Source organism: Salmo salar, chromosome ssa06 (assembly GCF_905237065.1).
Source record: "Salmo salar chromosome ssa06, Ssal_v3.1, whole genome shotgun sequence".
Classification (NCBI taxonomy): domain Eukaryota; kingdom Metazoa; phylum Chordata; class Actinopteri; order Salmoniformes; family Salmonidae; genus Salmo; species Salmo salar.
The window spans coordinates 27,400,196-27,418,469 of record NC_059447.1 but is presented as its reverse complement, the minus strand read 5'-3'; the positions used below and the strand labels follow the sequence as shown (position 1 = coordinate 27,418,469).

General features: G+C 41.7%; 2 protein-coding genes across 2 annotated transcripts; both read left to right on the top strand.

The window, feature by feature from the left end:
• Positions 1 to 856: 856 nt before the first annotated feature.
• dnajb1a (DnaJ heat shock protein family (Hsp40) member B1a) lies at positions 857 to 6,669 on the top strand. The gene is made up of 3 exons (NM_001140052.1): positions 857 to 1,359; positions 1,998 to 2,605; positions 6,159 to 6,669. Exons 1-3 carry the CDS (start codon positions 1,149 to 1,151, stop codon positions 6,387 to 6,389), a joined length of 1,050 nt encoding a protein of 349 aa, NP_001133524.1. The 5' UTR covers positions 857 to 1,148; the 3' UTR covers positions 6,390 to 6,669.
• Positions 6,670 to 12,294: 5,625 nt separating this feature from the next.
• On the top strand, positions 12,295 to 17,229 carry LOC106606841 (PDZ domain-containing protein GIPC1). Its single transcript, XM_014203224.2, has 7 exons — positions 12,295 to 12,533; positions 12,905 to 13,430; positions 13,618 to 13,803; positions 14,091 to 14,271; positions 14,499 to 14,611; positions 14,702 to 14,783; positions 15,264 to 17,229. The coding sequence occupies exons 2-7, from the start codon at positions 13,131 to 13,133 to the stop codon at positions 15,413 to 15,415; spliced, it is 1,014 nt and encodes a 337-aa protein (XP_014058699.1). The 5' UTR covers positions 12,295 to 12,533; positions 12,905 to 13,130; the 3' UTR covers positions 15,416 to 17,229.
• The last annotated feature ends 1,045 nt before the right edge of the window (positions 17,230 to 18,274 follow it).

The window sequence follows — 18,274 nt, the reverse complement described above, 5'->3', positions numbered from 1 at the left end:
GAGATATGTAGGATATTTAAGATATGTAATTAGGCGTTGCAAGAGGAACACTATTATATTATTCTACCGTGTGGCCATTTGATATGCAACATATCAATAGTCTTGTCACAATATGCATTCATATTATTTTAGCTAATGAAATAATTTATAAAGCTTTGGCACAGATACCCACAATGTGATGAAATTATTATCTACATCAGTGATGGGCAACTTTAATTGCGGTGGGGCCCACAAAAAAATATGAACTCATCATGAGGGTCTGCAGTGGCTCGCGGGTCTGTGTACCTACATCGTAACACACACATGCAGTCAGAGTCGGCCCTACCCTTTTACCCGATACAATTGCAATCAGTGGGTCAGGCGGCGCCCTACTGTCCGATTCATATCGCGTGATTTCTGATGATTGTTCTCGATTATATCGACTGATTGGTTCTGTATGGGGTGACCCTTTTGGGGGCACTAAGCAAAATTTGGTTGGGCCGCTAGTTGTCCATCCCTGAACATGCAGTTTATCCCTTCTTATATGTGCAAGCAACTGCTGCCAGCGAGTGGTGGGGCGTAAATCGTAGTTCTTGATTTTGACAGGGTTGATGATATTCGGAATCCTTGGGACGTTCCTACCCTAAAGCCAAGCATAACCCGTTGTCACGCTTGGTTCTCGACGAGGCTACCCTAACCCGAACTTTAACCATTCATACATTTCAACTTCATTGGGGTAGGGACGTCCCAAGGATCTTGAAAGTAGACCATTTTGAAAGCATGACGTGGAAAGGGGCGGAGATTTCAGTCAATGTGGAAACGCGATAGTCACAGCAGTATCAGCACCAGTAGTTCTGGAAGTTTCTTACATGGTGGCTAGCTAGCGACATGGTGAAAAGCGTGTTTTGAGTAGCCACGATATCTCTGCTCATAAATTGGTTTATTCAGCAGAGAGTGGGATATATTTATGTAACTCCATAGTTTAATAGGTCAAAAAAATCGTGGAGGGTAGGATTTGTAGCTAGCTTGCAGCTGTCAACTGGTTAAGTAGCTAGCCAGCTTCAATCACTACATTTCAGTGTGGTTGGTTGACAGCCTTTGATATAAGATTAACTGGTGAATTGACGATGTTTTTTTGAATATCAAGCGTTACTTGACAGATACTTGTAATGGGTAAAGACTATTATAAAGTGTTGGGTATACAGAAAGGCGCCTCTGAGGACGAGATAAAGAAGGCGTATCGAAAGCAGGCCCTGCGATATCACCCTGATAAAAACAAGTCCACTGGAGCCGAGGATAAATTCAAAGAGATCGCCGAGGCCTATGATGTCCTCAGCGACGCAAAGAAAAAGGATATATATGACCGATATGGAGAAGAAGGTAACGCATCAACTTTTGGTTCCACACAGTGTGGTGCACCATTGTAACTAACCTAAACTGTCTTGCGCAATCGACGTTGTCAGGTTTGCCAACTATGTAAAGTTACTAGCTGTATCAGCCGTGGCCGTTGTTTTTGACAACTTCTAGCTAACGTTATTTAAATGTTACTGTTTGTTTTTATTTTGAGTGTAGCCCTAGAAACTATTGTAGTTATTACATTGGAAGCAACTGAGCGCCGGAAACAGTCAGAGGCGCTACAATTCTCTCGAGAACTTGCTGGAACTTTCCTACTTATTCTGAGTTCAAACTGTCAGTGGGGCTAGTTTGTTCACATCACAACGTTAATTCCTTCCTTCTGTCACGTCCGATCATGGTCTGTGACACATTGCAGAACACCTTTTCAGAAACACTGCTCTGTCACAGTGACCCCGCTCTGTCACAGTGACCCCTGAAGACACAGGTGGAAATGTAACATGCTTAATCATTAGCTTTAGCATTATTAATTTAGAGAGATGGTATGTCTGGAAGTGTTGAAAGTGTGTTGTGAATAAGTGATTCAAAGGGATTTAAAATAAACATTTTGATGTTTGTTCTTGTGTTCTAAAATAGCAATTTTGATGTTGTGTTCACTCTTACAGGCCTGAAGGGGCACACAGCTGGCGGGGGTGGTGGTCCCAATGGCCCCAACAACTACAACTACACCTTCCATGGAGATCCTCACGCCATGTTTACAGAGTTTTTTGGTGGCCGCAGCCCATTCGACCAGTTCTTCGCACGCAACGGGGACGATGACATGGACACTGATGACCCCTTTGCTGCATTTGGTATGGGAGGGATGGGGGGCATGCCGGGTGGAATGGGAGGGTTCCACCAACACCAGAGGTCCTTCAAATCCCGACCAGGGGGTCCCCACGGGGGCCGTGAGAAGAAGAAAGATTCTCCGGTGGTGCACGAGCTGAAGGTGAGCCTGGAGGAGGTGTTCTCCGGCTGCACCAAGAAGATGAAGATCTCCAGGAAGCGGCTGAACCCGGACGGCTGCAGCATGCGCAGCGAGGACAAGATCCTGACAGTGGACATCAAGCGAGGCTGGAAGGAAGGGACCAAGATCACCTTCCCCAGGGAGGGAGACGAGACGCCCACTAACATTCCTGCTGACGTGGTGTTTGTGGTCAAAGACAAACCCCATCCTCTGTTCCGCCGGGATGGCTCCGATATCATCTACCCTGCTAGAGTGTCCCTCAGAGATGTGAGTGCTTGGTCTTTGTGATTTCTTAAACATTATGTCAGTCATAAACGTAACCCACTAAACTCTTTCACTTGTATTCTCTGAAATCATGGTAATGATATTTCTCTGCTGCTCTCAGGTAGGGTTGGGCGAAATGACCTAAAAATCATATGTCGATTTGTTTTGTAATTTATGGGCGATTCACTATATATATTAAAAATATATATTTTTCTATAAATAAGCTTTGTTGCACCATTTAAAGGTCAGTACACTGCATTTCAAACATTTTAAACAGTCAGGAATAATCTAATGAATTCATGGCGTGTAAAATTATACCTAGGCTAAATGTAAGCCTTCCACAACCCACTAATAATTATATTATAGCAGTTTAACTTGCTTCTTTTCAATAATCACTGATCTGTCTGTATGAAAATGCCCTTTTTGTAAAAAATGTAACCAGAACCATACACAATAATGAGTAGTTAGCTAATCTTTACATTTAAAGTCTAGCCATCTTGGATCTATTTGCTTGCTAACAAGTTCGAACAGTTTAACTGTTATGAACACACCCTCCTGTCAGTCTCCTACTGTTTGAACAAAATGCTAGCCTGTCCACTTTGTGGCCTACCTACATGGATAAGAAGATGCTTATTTCTCAGAATGAGAACAAGTTGCCAATATGGTATGAAAGTACTAGTATTTACTACCTCCTGTTGCAAGTCCCATACTGTGTTTTTGAATGGGCTTCAAGCTTATATAATCACATTTATGAAAACAAGGTTTTGTGTGTGTGTGTGTGTGTGTGTGTGTGTGTGTGTGTGTGTGTGAGAGAGAGAGAGAGAAAACAGGCCATGTCTGACTCCCCACAGTCCTATTAGGGTGATTTCTCCCCTTCTCAGCTGTCTGTCACAGCCTCTTAGTTTACACCAATTAGAGTGCCCGAATGCAAATTTGGACTCTGACCCAACCCACTCCAGGTCAGTGGCTATCATTGTCGGCAGATGAAGAAGCAAGTTTGGCTGCCGACCAAGTTATGTGTTTGTTTATTTTAGTATAATTGTGGGTACAATTCATCCAAGAAAACCACAAGTCCATCCTCTGTAAACTGAAGATTTCTGTGTGTGTGAATAGTATAGTGTGTGGTGGTGAAGATAAGTCCTAGAATAAGAAGCATTCGTACTGTTCTTGCTGCACAGCCTGTAGCGAGTCAGAACCAATTATCAGCATTACGTACTAGCGGGTAAGGGCGTTCATAGCCGACCGCTCAGACGGCTCCAGCTAGTTGTTTTTACAATATACACTACCGTTCAAAAGTTTGGGGTCACTTAGAAATGTCTTTCTTTTTTGAAAGAAAAGCAAACAATTTGGTCCATTAAAATAACATCAAATTGATGAGAAATATAGGGTAGACATTAATGTTGTAAATGACTATTGTAGCTGGAAATGGCAGATGTTTTATGGAATATCTACATGGGCGTACAGCGGCCCATTATCAGCAACCATCACACCTGTGTTCCAATGGCATGTTGTGTTAGCTAATCCAAGTTTATTATTTTAAAAGGCTAATTTATCATTAGTAAACCCTTTTGCAGTTATGTTAGCACAGCTGAAAACTGTTGTTCTGATTAAAGAAGCAATAAAATGGCCTTCTTTAGACTAGTTGAGTATCTGGAGCATCAGCATTTGTGGGTTTGATTACAGGCTCAAAATGGCCAGAAACAAAGAACTTTCTTCTGAAACTCGTCAGTCTATTCTTGTTCTAAGAAATGAAGGCTATTCCATGTGAGAAATTGCCAAGAAGCTGAAGATCTTGTACAACGCTGTGTGTACTACTCCCTTCACAGAACAGCGCAAACTGGCTCTAACCAGAATAGGAGTGGGAGGCCCCGGTGCACAACTGAGCAAGAGGACAAGTACATTAGTGTCTAGTTTGAGAAACAGACGCCTCACAAGTCTTCAACTGGCAGCTTCATTAAATAGTAACCACATAACACCAGTCTCAAGGTCAACAGTGAAGAGGTGACTCTGGGATGCTGGCCTTCTAGGCAGAGTTGCAAAGAAAAGGCCATTCTCAGACTGGCCAATAAAAAATTAAATATTAAGATGGGCAAAAAGACACACACTGGACAGAGAAACTCTGCTTAGAAGGCCAGCATCCATCCCGGAGTCGCCTCTTCACTGTTGACGTTGAGACTGGTGTTTTGTGGGTACTATTTAATGAAGCTGCCAGTTGAGGACTTGTGAGGCGTACACACACCAAAAGGGTTTTCTAATGATAAATTAACCTTTTAAAATGATAAACTTGGATTAGCTAACATAACGTACCATTGGAACACAGGAGTGATGGTGGCTGATAATGGGCCTATGTGGATATTCCATAAAAAAATCAGCCGTTTCCAACTACAATAGTCATTTACAACATAAACAATGTCTACACTGTATTTCTGATCAATTTGATGTTATTTTAATGGACAAAAAATGTGCATTTCTAAGTAACCCCAAACTTTTGAACGGTAGTATATATCATTATATTCGCGTATTGATTTACTCATACCCAATGCCTTTTATCCCACTCAAGAAATAAGATACATAGCCGAAAGATAGAGAAGTCTCGTTTGAACTGCGGCGTTGTTAGCTTGCCTGCTCGAGTTGACTCACAGGACAGTAAAAACCAGTTAGTTACAGGCTGTTTGATATTTTATATTTAATTGCGCTGTTACTTTTGTTTTACTGAACATGGCCAGCTAGTAGGCCTACTTTTTGAAAATGATAAGTTTGTTTGTAGACCGGCAAGGTGTCGAAAGGGAGATGTAGTTTTAATGAAACGGTGGTAACATTTCGGCTGTGTGCTTCTTTTTGGCCATCAAATACGTTAAACTGGCATATGATATGGTAAGTTAATTCACATGGAAACATATACATTTTAATATATCATATGACTGTGTTTTCATGAATTTGACAATGCAAATTTGAAGCCCATTCTTAGCCTACAAAACGTTTATAAAACACCGACTAGACAGCTAGCACAGTCCGTGGCTAAAATGCACCGCTAGCACCAAACTGAGCATACATTTTCCACAATCATGTCCCATTTTAGAAGGGTCTGCTCTGTGCTAAATTTTGGGAGTTGAGACATAAAAAGGGTATCGTTAGAAAAGTTAAGTTCTCTTACAATAAAATGTCCCAATGTGTTTCAGGGTCCATCTCACCCATTCTGTTCGACCAAACCTCAAATGCAAATATCGAGTTGAAACTGCTTGTTGTCAGAGGAAGAAGTTGTCTTTCGTCTTTGTTGTTGTGAGGGGCGTGTGTGTGTGAGAGAGAGGGGGTAGGTGCACACAGCACAGATGGTGCGAAGGAGACGAGACCGAAAAGACAACGTCATGAGAACAAACGGACATAAACGCTCATAAAAAAATAATATCATATGATACAGGCATTTGGAACATCGCGCTAAAACATCATTTCTAATTAATTCGATATATCGCCCAGCCCAACTCCCAGGCCTTAATACTCTTTAACTAAAAATATAACACACCTAATTGTGACAATCTGTATTTCTCTCTCCCATCAGGCACTGTGTGGATGCACGGTCAGCGCTCCCACTCTGGACGGCAGAACTGTGACTGTGACCTCCAGAGACGTGGTCAAACCTGGGATGAAGAAGCGTATTGTGGGAGAGGGACTACCCCTGTCCAAGTGCCCAGAGAAGAGGGGGGACATGGTGCTTGAGTTTGTAGTGAAATTCCCTGAAAATCTGGGGCAGAGTGCCCGCGATGCACTGACTCAGATTCTTCCTCCTTGAATGACTAAGTGGCTTTTGAAGACATCCAACAAACACGAAGACAGCCAGTCGTCTTTCTCCATTACAGTTGTCCTTACCCTAGGCCAAAGAACAGAATAGTTGTTTGGGAATTATACCTGTTTATTTTGATTCAAACTTTGATCCAAATTATAATTCAGTTATATATTTAACCACCATGAGATATTGACAGAGTAACATGTTGGTCTCTGTTCTGATGTTAGCTGTTCTGTTTGCTTCATAATTTTTTCCTGTTTAATATTATTAAAACATTTAGATTTTATTACCTACATGTCCTATTGACAGTATTCCATTTCCCATTGGAAGGGAAAGTAAAGACACTTCTGGGGGACCCAGTGCTAGACATTGGATAATAATGTTTGTGCATAGGGCAGGGGTTGGTCTGGCCATGTAGAGATGACTGGAGCTGGTTGTTATAAGGTCTGAGGGATAGGTAGAGTAGAAGATACCTGTGGCAAACAGCACTGACATGGAATTTGTGTGGTAACCAGATTTGATAGTGCTTCCAGAATATTTGTTGCAGGCAACTTATCAACTATATCTCTCAGGAGCAGTGACACACACCTGAATGTAGATATACTTATAAATACAATGCATACAGTGCCATCGGAAAATATTCAGACCCCTCGACTTTTTCCACATTTTGTTACGTTACAGCCTAATTCTAAAATTGATTAAAGTAGTTTTTTTCTTATCAATCTACACATAATACACCATAATGACAAAGCAAAAACAGGTTTTTAGAAATGTTTTAGAATAAAAAAAAACTAAAAAACATTTACTTAAGTATTGTGGCCCTTTACTCAGTACTTTGTTGAAGCACATTTGTCAGCGACTACAGCCTCGAGTCTTCTTGGGTATGATGATACAAGCTTGGCACACCTGTATTTGGGCAGTTTCTCCCATTCTTCTCTGCAGATCCTCTCAAGCTCTGTCAGGTTGGATGGGGAGCGTTGCTGCACAGCTATTTTCAGGTCTCGGCTGTGTGCTTAGGGTCGTTGTCCTGTTGGAAGGACAACAACCCCTTCGCCCCAGTCTGAGGTCCTGAGTGCTCTGGAGCAGGTTTTCATCAAAGATCTCTCTGTACTTTTCTTTGTTCATCTGTGCCTCGATCCTGACTAGTCTCCCAGTACCTGCTGCTGAAAAACATCCCAACAGCATGATGATGCTGCCACCACCATGCTTCACCGAAGGGATGAGGTTAGGTTTCCTCCAGACGTGGCGCTTGGCATTCAGGCCAAAGAGTTCAATTTTGGTTTCATCAGACCAGATAATCTTGTTTCTCATGGTCTGAGAGTCTTTAGGTGCCTTTTGGCAAACTCCAAGTGGGCTGTCATGTGCCTTTTTATTGAGGAGTGGCTTCCGTCTGGCCACTCTACCATAAAGGCCTGATTTGGTGTGCTGCATGGATGGTTGTCCATCTGGAAGGTTCTCCCATCTCCACTTAGGAACTCTAGAGCTCTGTCTGTGACCATCTGGTTTTGGTCACCTCTCTGACCAAGGCCCTTTTCCCCTGATTGCTCAGTTTTGCTGGGGGGGCCAGCTCTAGGAAGAGTCTCTGTGGTTCCAAACTTCTTCCATTTAAGAATGATGGAGGGCACTGTGTTCTTGGGGACCCTTTTTGGTACCCTTCCCCAGATCTATGCCTTGACACAATCCTGTCTCGGAGCTCTACGGACAATTCGTTCAACCTCATGGCTTGGTTTTTGCTGTGACATGCACTGCCAGCTGTGAAACCTTTTTACAGACAGTTATGTGCCTTTCCAAATCTAATCAATTGAATTTACCACAGGTGGACTCCAAGTTGTAGAAACATCTCAAGGATGATAAATGGAAACAAGATGCACCTGAGCTCAATTTCGAGTCTCATAAAAGTGTCTGAATACTTATGTAAATAAGGTATTTCTGTTTTCTAAGTTTAATACATTTGGTAACATTAAAAAAAAAAAAAAAAGTGTTTGCTTTGTCATTATGGGGTATTGTGTGTAAATTGCTGAGGATTTTTTATTTAATCCATTTTAGAATAAGACTAACGTAACAAGATTTGGAAGAAGTCCAGGGGTCTGAATATATCTTTGGTGTTACCGGTATTATTTTGCAGTGAGGTATGCGAGAGCTTCTGAAACTGAGTTATGTTGGGAAACTAGAGAAAATAGAAATCAGAAAATTATTTCAGCTTAAATGGGAGGGGCTAAACTGGGGATTATTGAGCACAACTTGCAAATCATGTTCAAACTAACCCAGAGAATGAGGTATGAATAAACATTTTTAGGAATTCACTCCAGGCAACTCCCTACAGATTCCACATACTTGATACACTACATGTCCAAAAGTGAGTGGACAACCCTTCAAATGAGTGGATTTGGCTATTTCAGGCACACTCATTGCTGACTGGTGTATTAAATCGAGCACACAGCTATGCAGTCTTAATAGACAAACATTGGCAGTAGAATGGCCCATACTGAAGAGCTCAGTGACATTCAATGTGGCACCGTCATAGGATGCCAACTTTCCAACAAGTCAGTTCGTCAAATTTCTGCCCTGCTAGAGCTGCCCCAGTCAACTGTAAGTGCTGTTGTTGTAAAGTGGAAACATCTAGGAGCAACAACCGCTCAACCCCGAAGTAGTAGGCCACACAAGCTCACAGAACAGGGCCACTGAAGCAGGTACAAATCATCTGTCCTCGGCTGCAACACTCGCTACTGAGTTTCAAACGGCCTCTGGAAGCAAAGTCGGTACAATAACTGTTCGAGAGCTTCATGAAATGGGTTTCCATGGCCGAGCAGCCACACAAGGTCACCATGCGCAATGCTAAGCGTCGGCTGGAGTGGTGTAAAGCTCACCACCAATGGACTCTGGAGCAGTGGAAACACATTCTCTCAAGTGATGAAACACGCTTCACCTGGCAGTCCGATGGACAATCTGGGTTTGGCGGATACCAAGAGAACGCTACCTGCCCGATTGCATAGTGCCAACTGTAAACTTTGGTGGAGGAGGAATAATGGTCTGGGGCTGTTTTTCATGGTTCGGGCTAGGCCCCTTAGTTCCAGTGAAGGGAAATCTTAACGCTACAGCAGACAATGACATTCTAGACGATTCTGTGCTTCCAACTTTGTGGCAACAGTTTGGGGAAGGCCCTTTCCTGTTCCAGCGTGACAATGTCCCCATGCACAAAGCAAGGTCCATACAGAAATGGTTTGTCGAGATCAGTGTGGAAGAACTTGACTGGCCTGCATAGAGCCCTGTCCTCAACTCTATTGAATACCTTTGGTATGAATTGGCACGCCGATCCAGGTCTAATCGCCCAACATCGGTGGCCGACCTCACTAATGCTCTTGTGGCTGAATGCTGCGGGGACTTGCTTCCAATGTTCCAACATCTGGTGGAAAGCCTTCCCAGAAGAGTGGAGGCTGTTATAGCAACAAAGGGAGGGAGCAAGTCCATATTAATGCCTATGATTTTGGAATAAGATGTTCATCAAGCAGGTGTCCACATACTTTTGGCCATGTAGTGTAGCTTCTCCAGTTGTATAGATTTTAGTTATTCAAGGGCACGTTATCTATTTTGTGCCAAATGTCACGTCACGTATGTGAGATTGACCTCGTTTGTGTGTGTATATAGACAAACGTGCACCATCTTATTGTGAAATACTATAAGAAGATGGTGTGATGTGTTTTGACCTCTGTAGGACCCCTTACATTTAGCTTGAGGATCACTATTGTTGTAAGTATGAACTTGTATTCCCATTCTCAATTGAAACTTGTAGGTGTGTTTACTCTGCAGTGACTCTTTAGAAGCTGTTCAAAATGGCAGTGCATTTTAGCTGTTTAAATTCTCTCTTTAACTCTGTTAAAGCTGTGAAACTAATATCTACTGCTACTTTGGAACCTCTATGCAAACCATTTCTGTTAGATAATCTTCATCCTTTTTATTTTTGTCATATCCTGTACTTCTTACACGCTGCAGAGCAAACAATGACGTGTCTAATATGGCTGCGTTTAGACGGGCCCCAATTCTGAGCTTTTTCCCCACTAAATTGTATTTTGACCAATCAGATCAGCTCTGAAAAAGATCTGCTGCGAAAAGATCTGATGTGATTGGTCAAAACACCAAATGAGTGGAAAAAAGATCATAATTGGACTGCCTGTGTGAACGCAGCCTACAGTATGTAGTGAACTGATTTTTGAAGCACATTGTTTGAGATAAAGCAAGCCTAAGCATCTGTGGTAAATAAGAAAATCATTCCAAAAATGACAGTTGACAAACTGTAAAATAGCCAAGTTGTGAGTCAGTTGTATTGTTAAAATATGTCTGAATTATTTGAATAATGTTACATTTTCAAGTACTTGAAATACATATTTTAACCTGGGGTGCATTCATTACGCTGATTCTGTTGCAAAATGTTTAATCTGTTGCACGAAAGGTTTACGCCAAACGGAAAATGTTTTGTAACAAATTGTTTTTATTGGACAAATTCAGGTAGGTCCTGCACCGTTTCGTGCTGTTTGGTTCTCAAACGCTAAATGGTTTCCGTTGCGAGATGTAATGAATTTGATTGTCATTGAGGTTGTAATGATCAGTCAACACTTACCCATTTATCATTCCAATCCAAGTGGAGTTCCACTCTTAATTAATTTTAACCGATAAATGTGGTTTAACATGAATGTAGAGATGTGTAATCTCGGTTTAACTTTTTTGTTAAAAAATATTTGCTTTATTTGCAAATGTTTTCCTTTGATGGAAAAGTTTAAATAGTTTTTATAAAATTTGCAGACATTCTGTATTATTATTATTATTATTATTATTAAACACCCAGAATTTTATTTGACAAATAGGTGTTAGCAATCTGCTTTTAATTTGTATGAAACTGAACATTTTTATTTTATTTGTCCTATCCTTTGAACAAATGAGGTCCCCCTTGGCATTTTGTGGTATTTTAGTTGTTGCAAAGACTGGCAAACTTGTAAATATCAAATAAAATTGTACAAAATGATGTAGTTCTGTCTTATTTATGTCAAACTTTTAAAGTAACCGAGTGGATTTAGTTCTGCCCCACATGGGGCGCAAACCAGCTACTTTTTGCTTTCCTGCACACTGACTCGGTATCACATTTTATTGGTCACCCCCTGTATATAGCCTCGTTATTGTGTTACTTTTTATTATTTTTTTACTTTAGTGTATTTGCACTGTTGGTTAAGGGTTTGTAAGTAAGCAGTTCACGGTAAGGTCCACACTTGTGGTGTTCGGCGCATGTGACAAAGTTTGATTTGATTTAACAACACAATTATTTTACACATGCACAATTTTTGCCAACTAGGGACTAGCTAACTGGATTATGGTCAAAGCACCATTGTAACGGATTGCATTTTGTTCTACCTGGAGCAGATTGTCAAACAAGCAATCTTCTGAAAAACACATCCACATCCAGGGGTTAAAAGGAGTGAGAGACATATGGGAACTGAATCTGTTACAAGTTAGAATCAAAAGCTGAGCATTTTTAGTAAAAGCCTGTCTGCCATCTATACTAGATAGATTATAAAATGCATTACAGGCAGTGTAGATGAATTATTCATGCCAGGAGGACTATTGGAATTCCTAGGACAGTAGGGGGCATCAAAGAGCTAGAGACGAGGAGAGGAATCCTATAGTGGAGGAGGCCATTATACAGTGCTGAAGTCCCACCCCTGCTGTCGTCAATTGTTACCACAGCCGCAAAGTAATAAACCCCGCCTGTTTCTACTATTGCTCTTCTTAAAATCTGATTTTAAACCTAACCTTAACCTCACTGCTAACCTCATTCCTAACCTCATTCCTAACCCCAAACATAAATAAAAACCAAAAAGCACATTTTTGTTTTCCATTTTTTTACTCTCGACATAGCCAATTTGTACTTTGTGGCTGTGCTATCTAATGAAAACATCACTGCTGAACAACATACATACCATCAGATCATCCTTTCCTCTCATTTTCTTGTTTGCGTATCTCACAAGACTAGCGATTCAAATGCGATGTAACTTTACTTTCACAACCTTTGGATCAAGAAGTAACCTAGTGTTTTGATGTTCCATTGCACGTCTGGCTTGAATCAATCACCTCGTACAATCGAGTTAGCTAGCTAAAGCTCTGGTAAGATGCTTACCTTGACTGCTATATTCCTTCATTCTCAGCTAGCTAACAGCTAATATTGTGTTAGCCAACTAGCTAACAAGTTAGCTACCTAGCTGACAATCTGTTTAAAAAAAAATAGGTGTGTCAAATTAAGTGCAATCTCTGATTCAATGTTAGATGTTTATCATCTTATCTAATGCCATGTAACTTGATGGCAAGACAAGTAGGCTGAATAAGTGTTTTAAGGGTGACCTAGCTAGCTGGCAAGTTAGCTCCTGGGCGTTTTGGTACTCGTTTTTGAAAGCCATCTTCCAGTGTATTGTGATGTGATGCGCCAGCTATGGGGTTTGGTAATAATGTTTAACTAACCTGTCACAATCTGTTCACAGATGCAATCTGAATGTTTAGTTGCCATACACTTGAAGTTGCTGGAAACAAGTTTTGTCCCAACAACAGCAGTAGCTAGCTACAACGACCACCATCAAGAGATAGCTGGGGTTCAGTGGTGAATCATCAGGTGGAAGAAGACTTGAGAGAGTCCTATGCTAGACAGGACCTTTGGCTACCTACCAAAGCAGCATCTGTTCACTTCCACAGACAGACAGAAGGATAAAAATGCCTCTTGGATTGGGTAGAAGGAAGAAAGCATCTCCACTAGTGGAGAACGAGGAAGCCGAGCCGATCCGAGCGGGCCTTAATGTCCCAGGAATGGACGGCCTGGATGGAGGTGGTGTGGGGCTCGGGGAGGGTACTACCCAGGAGGGTCTGCCACCCCCACCCACCAGCCTGAGACCTCGTCTGATCTTCCACACCCAGCTAGCACACGGTAGCCCCACGGGACGCATCGAGGGCTTCAGCAACGTGCGAGAGCTCTACACCAAGATCGGAGAGGCCTTTGGGATCGCACCACCAGAGGTGAACAATATGACGACTGACGTGTGTGTGTGTGTGTGTGTGTGTGTGTGTGTGTGTGTGTGTGTGTGTGTGTGTGTGTGTGTGTGTGTGTGTGTGTGTGTGTGTGTGTGTGTGTGTGTGTGTGTGTGTGAGAGAGAGAGATTTGCTTCAGTTTATCCCTTTACTGACTCACTTTCTAACTCTTCAGGTGATGTTCTGCACTCTGAACACTCACAAGGTGGACATGGACAAGTTACTGGGGGGTCAGATTGGGCTGGAGGACTTTATTTTCGCCCATATCAAAGGCCAGAGGAAGGAGGTGGAGGTGTTCAAGGGGGAGGACGCCCTGGGGTTGACCATCACTGATAATGGAGCTGGATACGCCTTCATCAAGGTGGGCATGGTTACTGGCTAGGAAATGAGTCGTCTGTCACCTCGAAGTCTGGCAGTGGAAGGAAATGCATCAGCATCACACACAGAGGACTAAAAATAGAACAGAATGGGAGCGTTTGGAACGCAGAGCCTCAAATGCAGCGACAGTGTGGAATGTACAGTAGACTGAATATAAGATGTTAGTTAGTTGCCTATGCACATTATAGAGTTGTTTATGTTGCCCACTGCCAAATTGGCTGATTGTGTGAAATTGTGGATTTTTACTTTGTCTCATCCTGTCCCTTCCAGAGAATAAGGGAGGGTAGCGTGGTCCATCAGATCCAGGTCATCAACGTGGGAGACATGATTGAGTCCATCAACGGCCACAGTCTCATTGGCTGTCGACACTACGAGGTGGCCAAGATGCTCAAGGAGCTGCCCAAGGGGAAGGACTTTGTTCTCAAGATGGTGGAGCCCTTGAAAGCCTTCGGTGGGTTTGTGTGTGTGTGTGTGTGAGAGATTGTGTGTGCTGACAAAATAATTATGAATCATATTATGGTGTGACAGATTCTATTTAGGAATGAGTCAGCAGTTATCAAACTTTGTAATGCCTTTTACTAATTGCTCTTGTATTATCATTGACTAGCTAGATATAGAATTAGGAGGTCAGAAACCTGATGCTCCTTTGACATGTTATGTTGTCTCCCTTACCTGTAGACATGATCAGCCAGAGGTCAGGAGGGGCCCGGGCTGGCTCAGGAACCCAGCTGGGGACAGGGAAGGGCACCCTGCGTTTACGCTCCAAAGGCCCAGCCACTGTGGAGGAGCTGGTGAGTGTGTGTGTGTTGGTTCTTCTATTACCGTTAATAAGGTAAACATGGTTTCAGGTCATGACTATGTTTGTGGTATTTGTTTGTCAGCCCTCTGCGTTTGAGGAGAAGGCCATAGAGAAAGTGGATGACCTCCTGGAGAGTTACATGGGCATCAGAGACAGTGAGCTGGGTAAGGGAGACGGTGTGTGTATACGTGTGAATGTGATTCACACATGCAGCTCCTGTTAGCAAAGTGGTGACTTGTGTGTTACCACTTCAAATCAAATTCTATTTGTTACATGCTTCGTCAACAACAGGTGTAGACTAACGGTGAAATGCTTACTCACAGACCCTTCCCAACAATGTAGAGAGAAAGAAATTGAGAAATAATAGAAAAGTAAAATATGTAATAATAGATACACAATGAGTAACGATAACTTGGCATTATACACGGGGTACCAGTACCTAGTCGATTTGCAGGGTACGAGGTAGATATGTACATTTTGACTTGGAATAAAGAGGTCAGATAATATTACATGTATGTGATGAGGCAACGTTAGTGCAAAAAGGGTCAATGCAGATAGTCTCGGTAGCTATTTGGTTAACTATTTAACTTCCTATTACTTTGTTGTGCTGTGGTTGACCCCTGTCTAACCCCTCTCACTGTCAGCTGCTACAATGGTGGAGCTGGGGAAGGACAAAAAGAACCCAGATGAGTTTGCCGAGGCGTTGGACGAGACTCTTGGTGACTTCGCCTTCCCGGATGAATTTGTTTTTGACGTCTGGGGTGCCATCGGGGACGCCAAGGTCGGCCGGCTGTAACCGGAGGGAGCAGGGGAACAACCTGTGTGGTTTTGAATGCTGAGGCACCAACCTGCAACAAACAGAACTACTAGGAAACACCACACTACCATCATGTGATTTACTTATTGTTTTCTGTGTACTTATTATTTTTTACGTGGCGTTTACTACTCTTGTTGGGATACTTTTGGGAGAGACTCTTTGGGAGGATAGAGACAGTGTATGGGAGAGGATAGAGGACTCTGATCACTAGTTCTGATCACTCGATCAGGCTGAAAATACTCTCATCAGACTATTGAATGGAATACGTGGAGGTTATTGTTTTCAAACAGCAAGTGCTTTTCAATTTTCTTCCAGGTCTTGTGGTTGGGGACACACCTCCTGACCTTGAACACGTCACATGTTAACTCCCAGGTCTTTGTTCCACTAGTCCTCTGAGGAACAATCCCGAGAGCAACAAGTGGGAGAAGTGAGGGACCACGGCTTACATACACCTACCTTTTGAAGTTTGAGTTCAAACAAACTGTGATGTTTTCCCCTCCACTTTGCACTGTTGCACTGCGCTGTAGAAAATATAAGAAAAGTGCATTGTACTTCACTGGAGCAGTCACTCACTACATAGCACTGGTGCATAGAACTGGACTACAGTATTTGTGTTCTGTGCAGTGTTGTTCAGAGAGGGGCGTATTGAGATGCTCAGGCCCAGAATATTCTGGTCAAATCGCATGGTCAGAAAAAACGTCTTATTAGCACGTGCTATTGTTTGTTTCCTCGTTGTGAGTTCTTTTGGTTTTATGTGCTGTTGAGTGTCACTATTGAAGGAGTGTTTTGGCTGCTGAAGGTTGTCACTACAAAATTAGCTGCAGCTTTTTCTATGGTTGAAACTACAATCACTATCAGTTTTAATGAAGTGAATAAGGTATAGAAACAAGCTGCACTTTACATGCAGCACATCCCAGTCTGTTAGCAAAGATAGTCTGATTGGTTAATACTTAAATGGTCCACTTTGCCAGGGAAACTCCAGTATTAAGAAAAGCAGTGTTATATTACAGTATTACAAGAATACTCAAGAATTTGAAGTACTTGTTAAAAAAAAAGTGGGGGAAAAAATATTGTCTTATTGGTAGACTGTGAGTGAGCATATTTTTTTTTTTTTAAGAATGTTTTTGCAGGATTTTTTTAAAGGAGTGGTGTTTTAAATGAAACAGAGTTGTAATTGAGTTGGTAAAAATGAAAACTGATATCCATGCCAAAAGCGTTGGCATTTCCAATAGACTGCATTTTTTTAGGGACCAGACAGTCTCAACATGAAGGAGCCAAATAGTTATGCACATAAGTCATGGAGCGGTCAAGTAATGAAAGAAAAATGCACCATTATGCAATTCTGCAATGAAATGAAGGACCAAGTCCAACACTGTTACTTTAGGAAAGAACCTGGACACTACCATAGGGACACAATGTCATTATCAAACCAAACTACTTTCTGCAAAGTCATTGGGCTTTTAGTGACTTCATTATAGATGAATAAAAAACATGCAATATGGGTCAAAGTTCCAAGATATAGAAGATAATTACTCAACATAGAAAATATTTCTTTTCCTAACTTTTTGGGGTTTTATCTTTTCCATAGTTATCTCTGAATGAACAACATATTTTTGTAGTAAATTGTTTGGTTGTTTTTCTGTCTTCCAATGCTGTTGAAGTATATCTAGATGGTTACTGTCATAAAATACTGATAATAGGCACTGTAATACTGAGGACATTGTTTTGGTATAGCTTTCTATTACAATGTCTGATTTATAATGGCAATAATAATGACAAAGATTATGAAATAAGATGTCTTCCATGTCTTTCCCTCAGTTGAATACACAAATGTTGCCTTTGACTCTTCAACAGGAAATATTACTATATTACTATATATTATGTCAGATTGTTGTGCAAAATCTTATTTACAGTGGTATCTCTAAAAATGTTCTCTCTCTCTCCTTACTGGGGCAAGAAAATGAACTAACGTCAGGTCGTAGTCAAGCTGATATTTTGCACAGGCTGGCTGAGTTGTTCACCTGCTAATGGTAACATGTTCTTCTTAGAGAGACACACGTCACCCCCTGGAGTGCTGTGTGTTTATTGGTGTGTGTGTGTGTGTGTGTTTATATGGGTGTGCGTGTGTTTATGGGTGTGTGTGTGTGGGTGTTTATGTGGGTGAGTAATCAGGTCCTGTTCTCGCCTCAAAAAATACATGCATCAAATATCTCCCTTCAGCCCTCAATAGTAGGACAGTTTGGGAATGCAATACACAATGGGAATTTGATATGGCGTATCAATGTTTGAGAGTCACATCTAAGCTTTAATTTGTAATTGCACTGACACTAATCTTCGTCCTGGGATGGAATATATACAGCCTCTTCTAAATGCTTGACTCAGCATCCCACGTTCTAGAAGTTTTTGCCACGGTCAGCCTTTAGCGGCCTGAATCCCCAAAACAACCATGTTTACTGCATACAGTTCACTGGACACAGCACGTCATTTCAACGAGGAAATGTGGGTAATATTTGGTTGAGATGTTGGTCAATGTGATTTCAACCTTTATTCACCCACTCAAAGACAGCCAGAAGTTTGTTGAATTCCCAATGTGTTATCACTATGCTTTCAACCATCTAATAACCAAATTCCAAAGGAAAAACTATGTCAGATGTTTGGTTTAGTTATCATCTAAATGTGTTATCTGCGCTTTCAACCATGTAAATGCACAACAAAGTTGAAATAGGAATACAATGTCCCGTTTTGTATTTATACAACCTAATGTGTTATCACTGTGCTTCATTTAATAGCACAACCAAATGACCTGGATTGCAGTTGAGATTACATTAAAAGTGCATA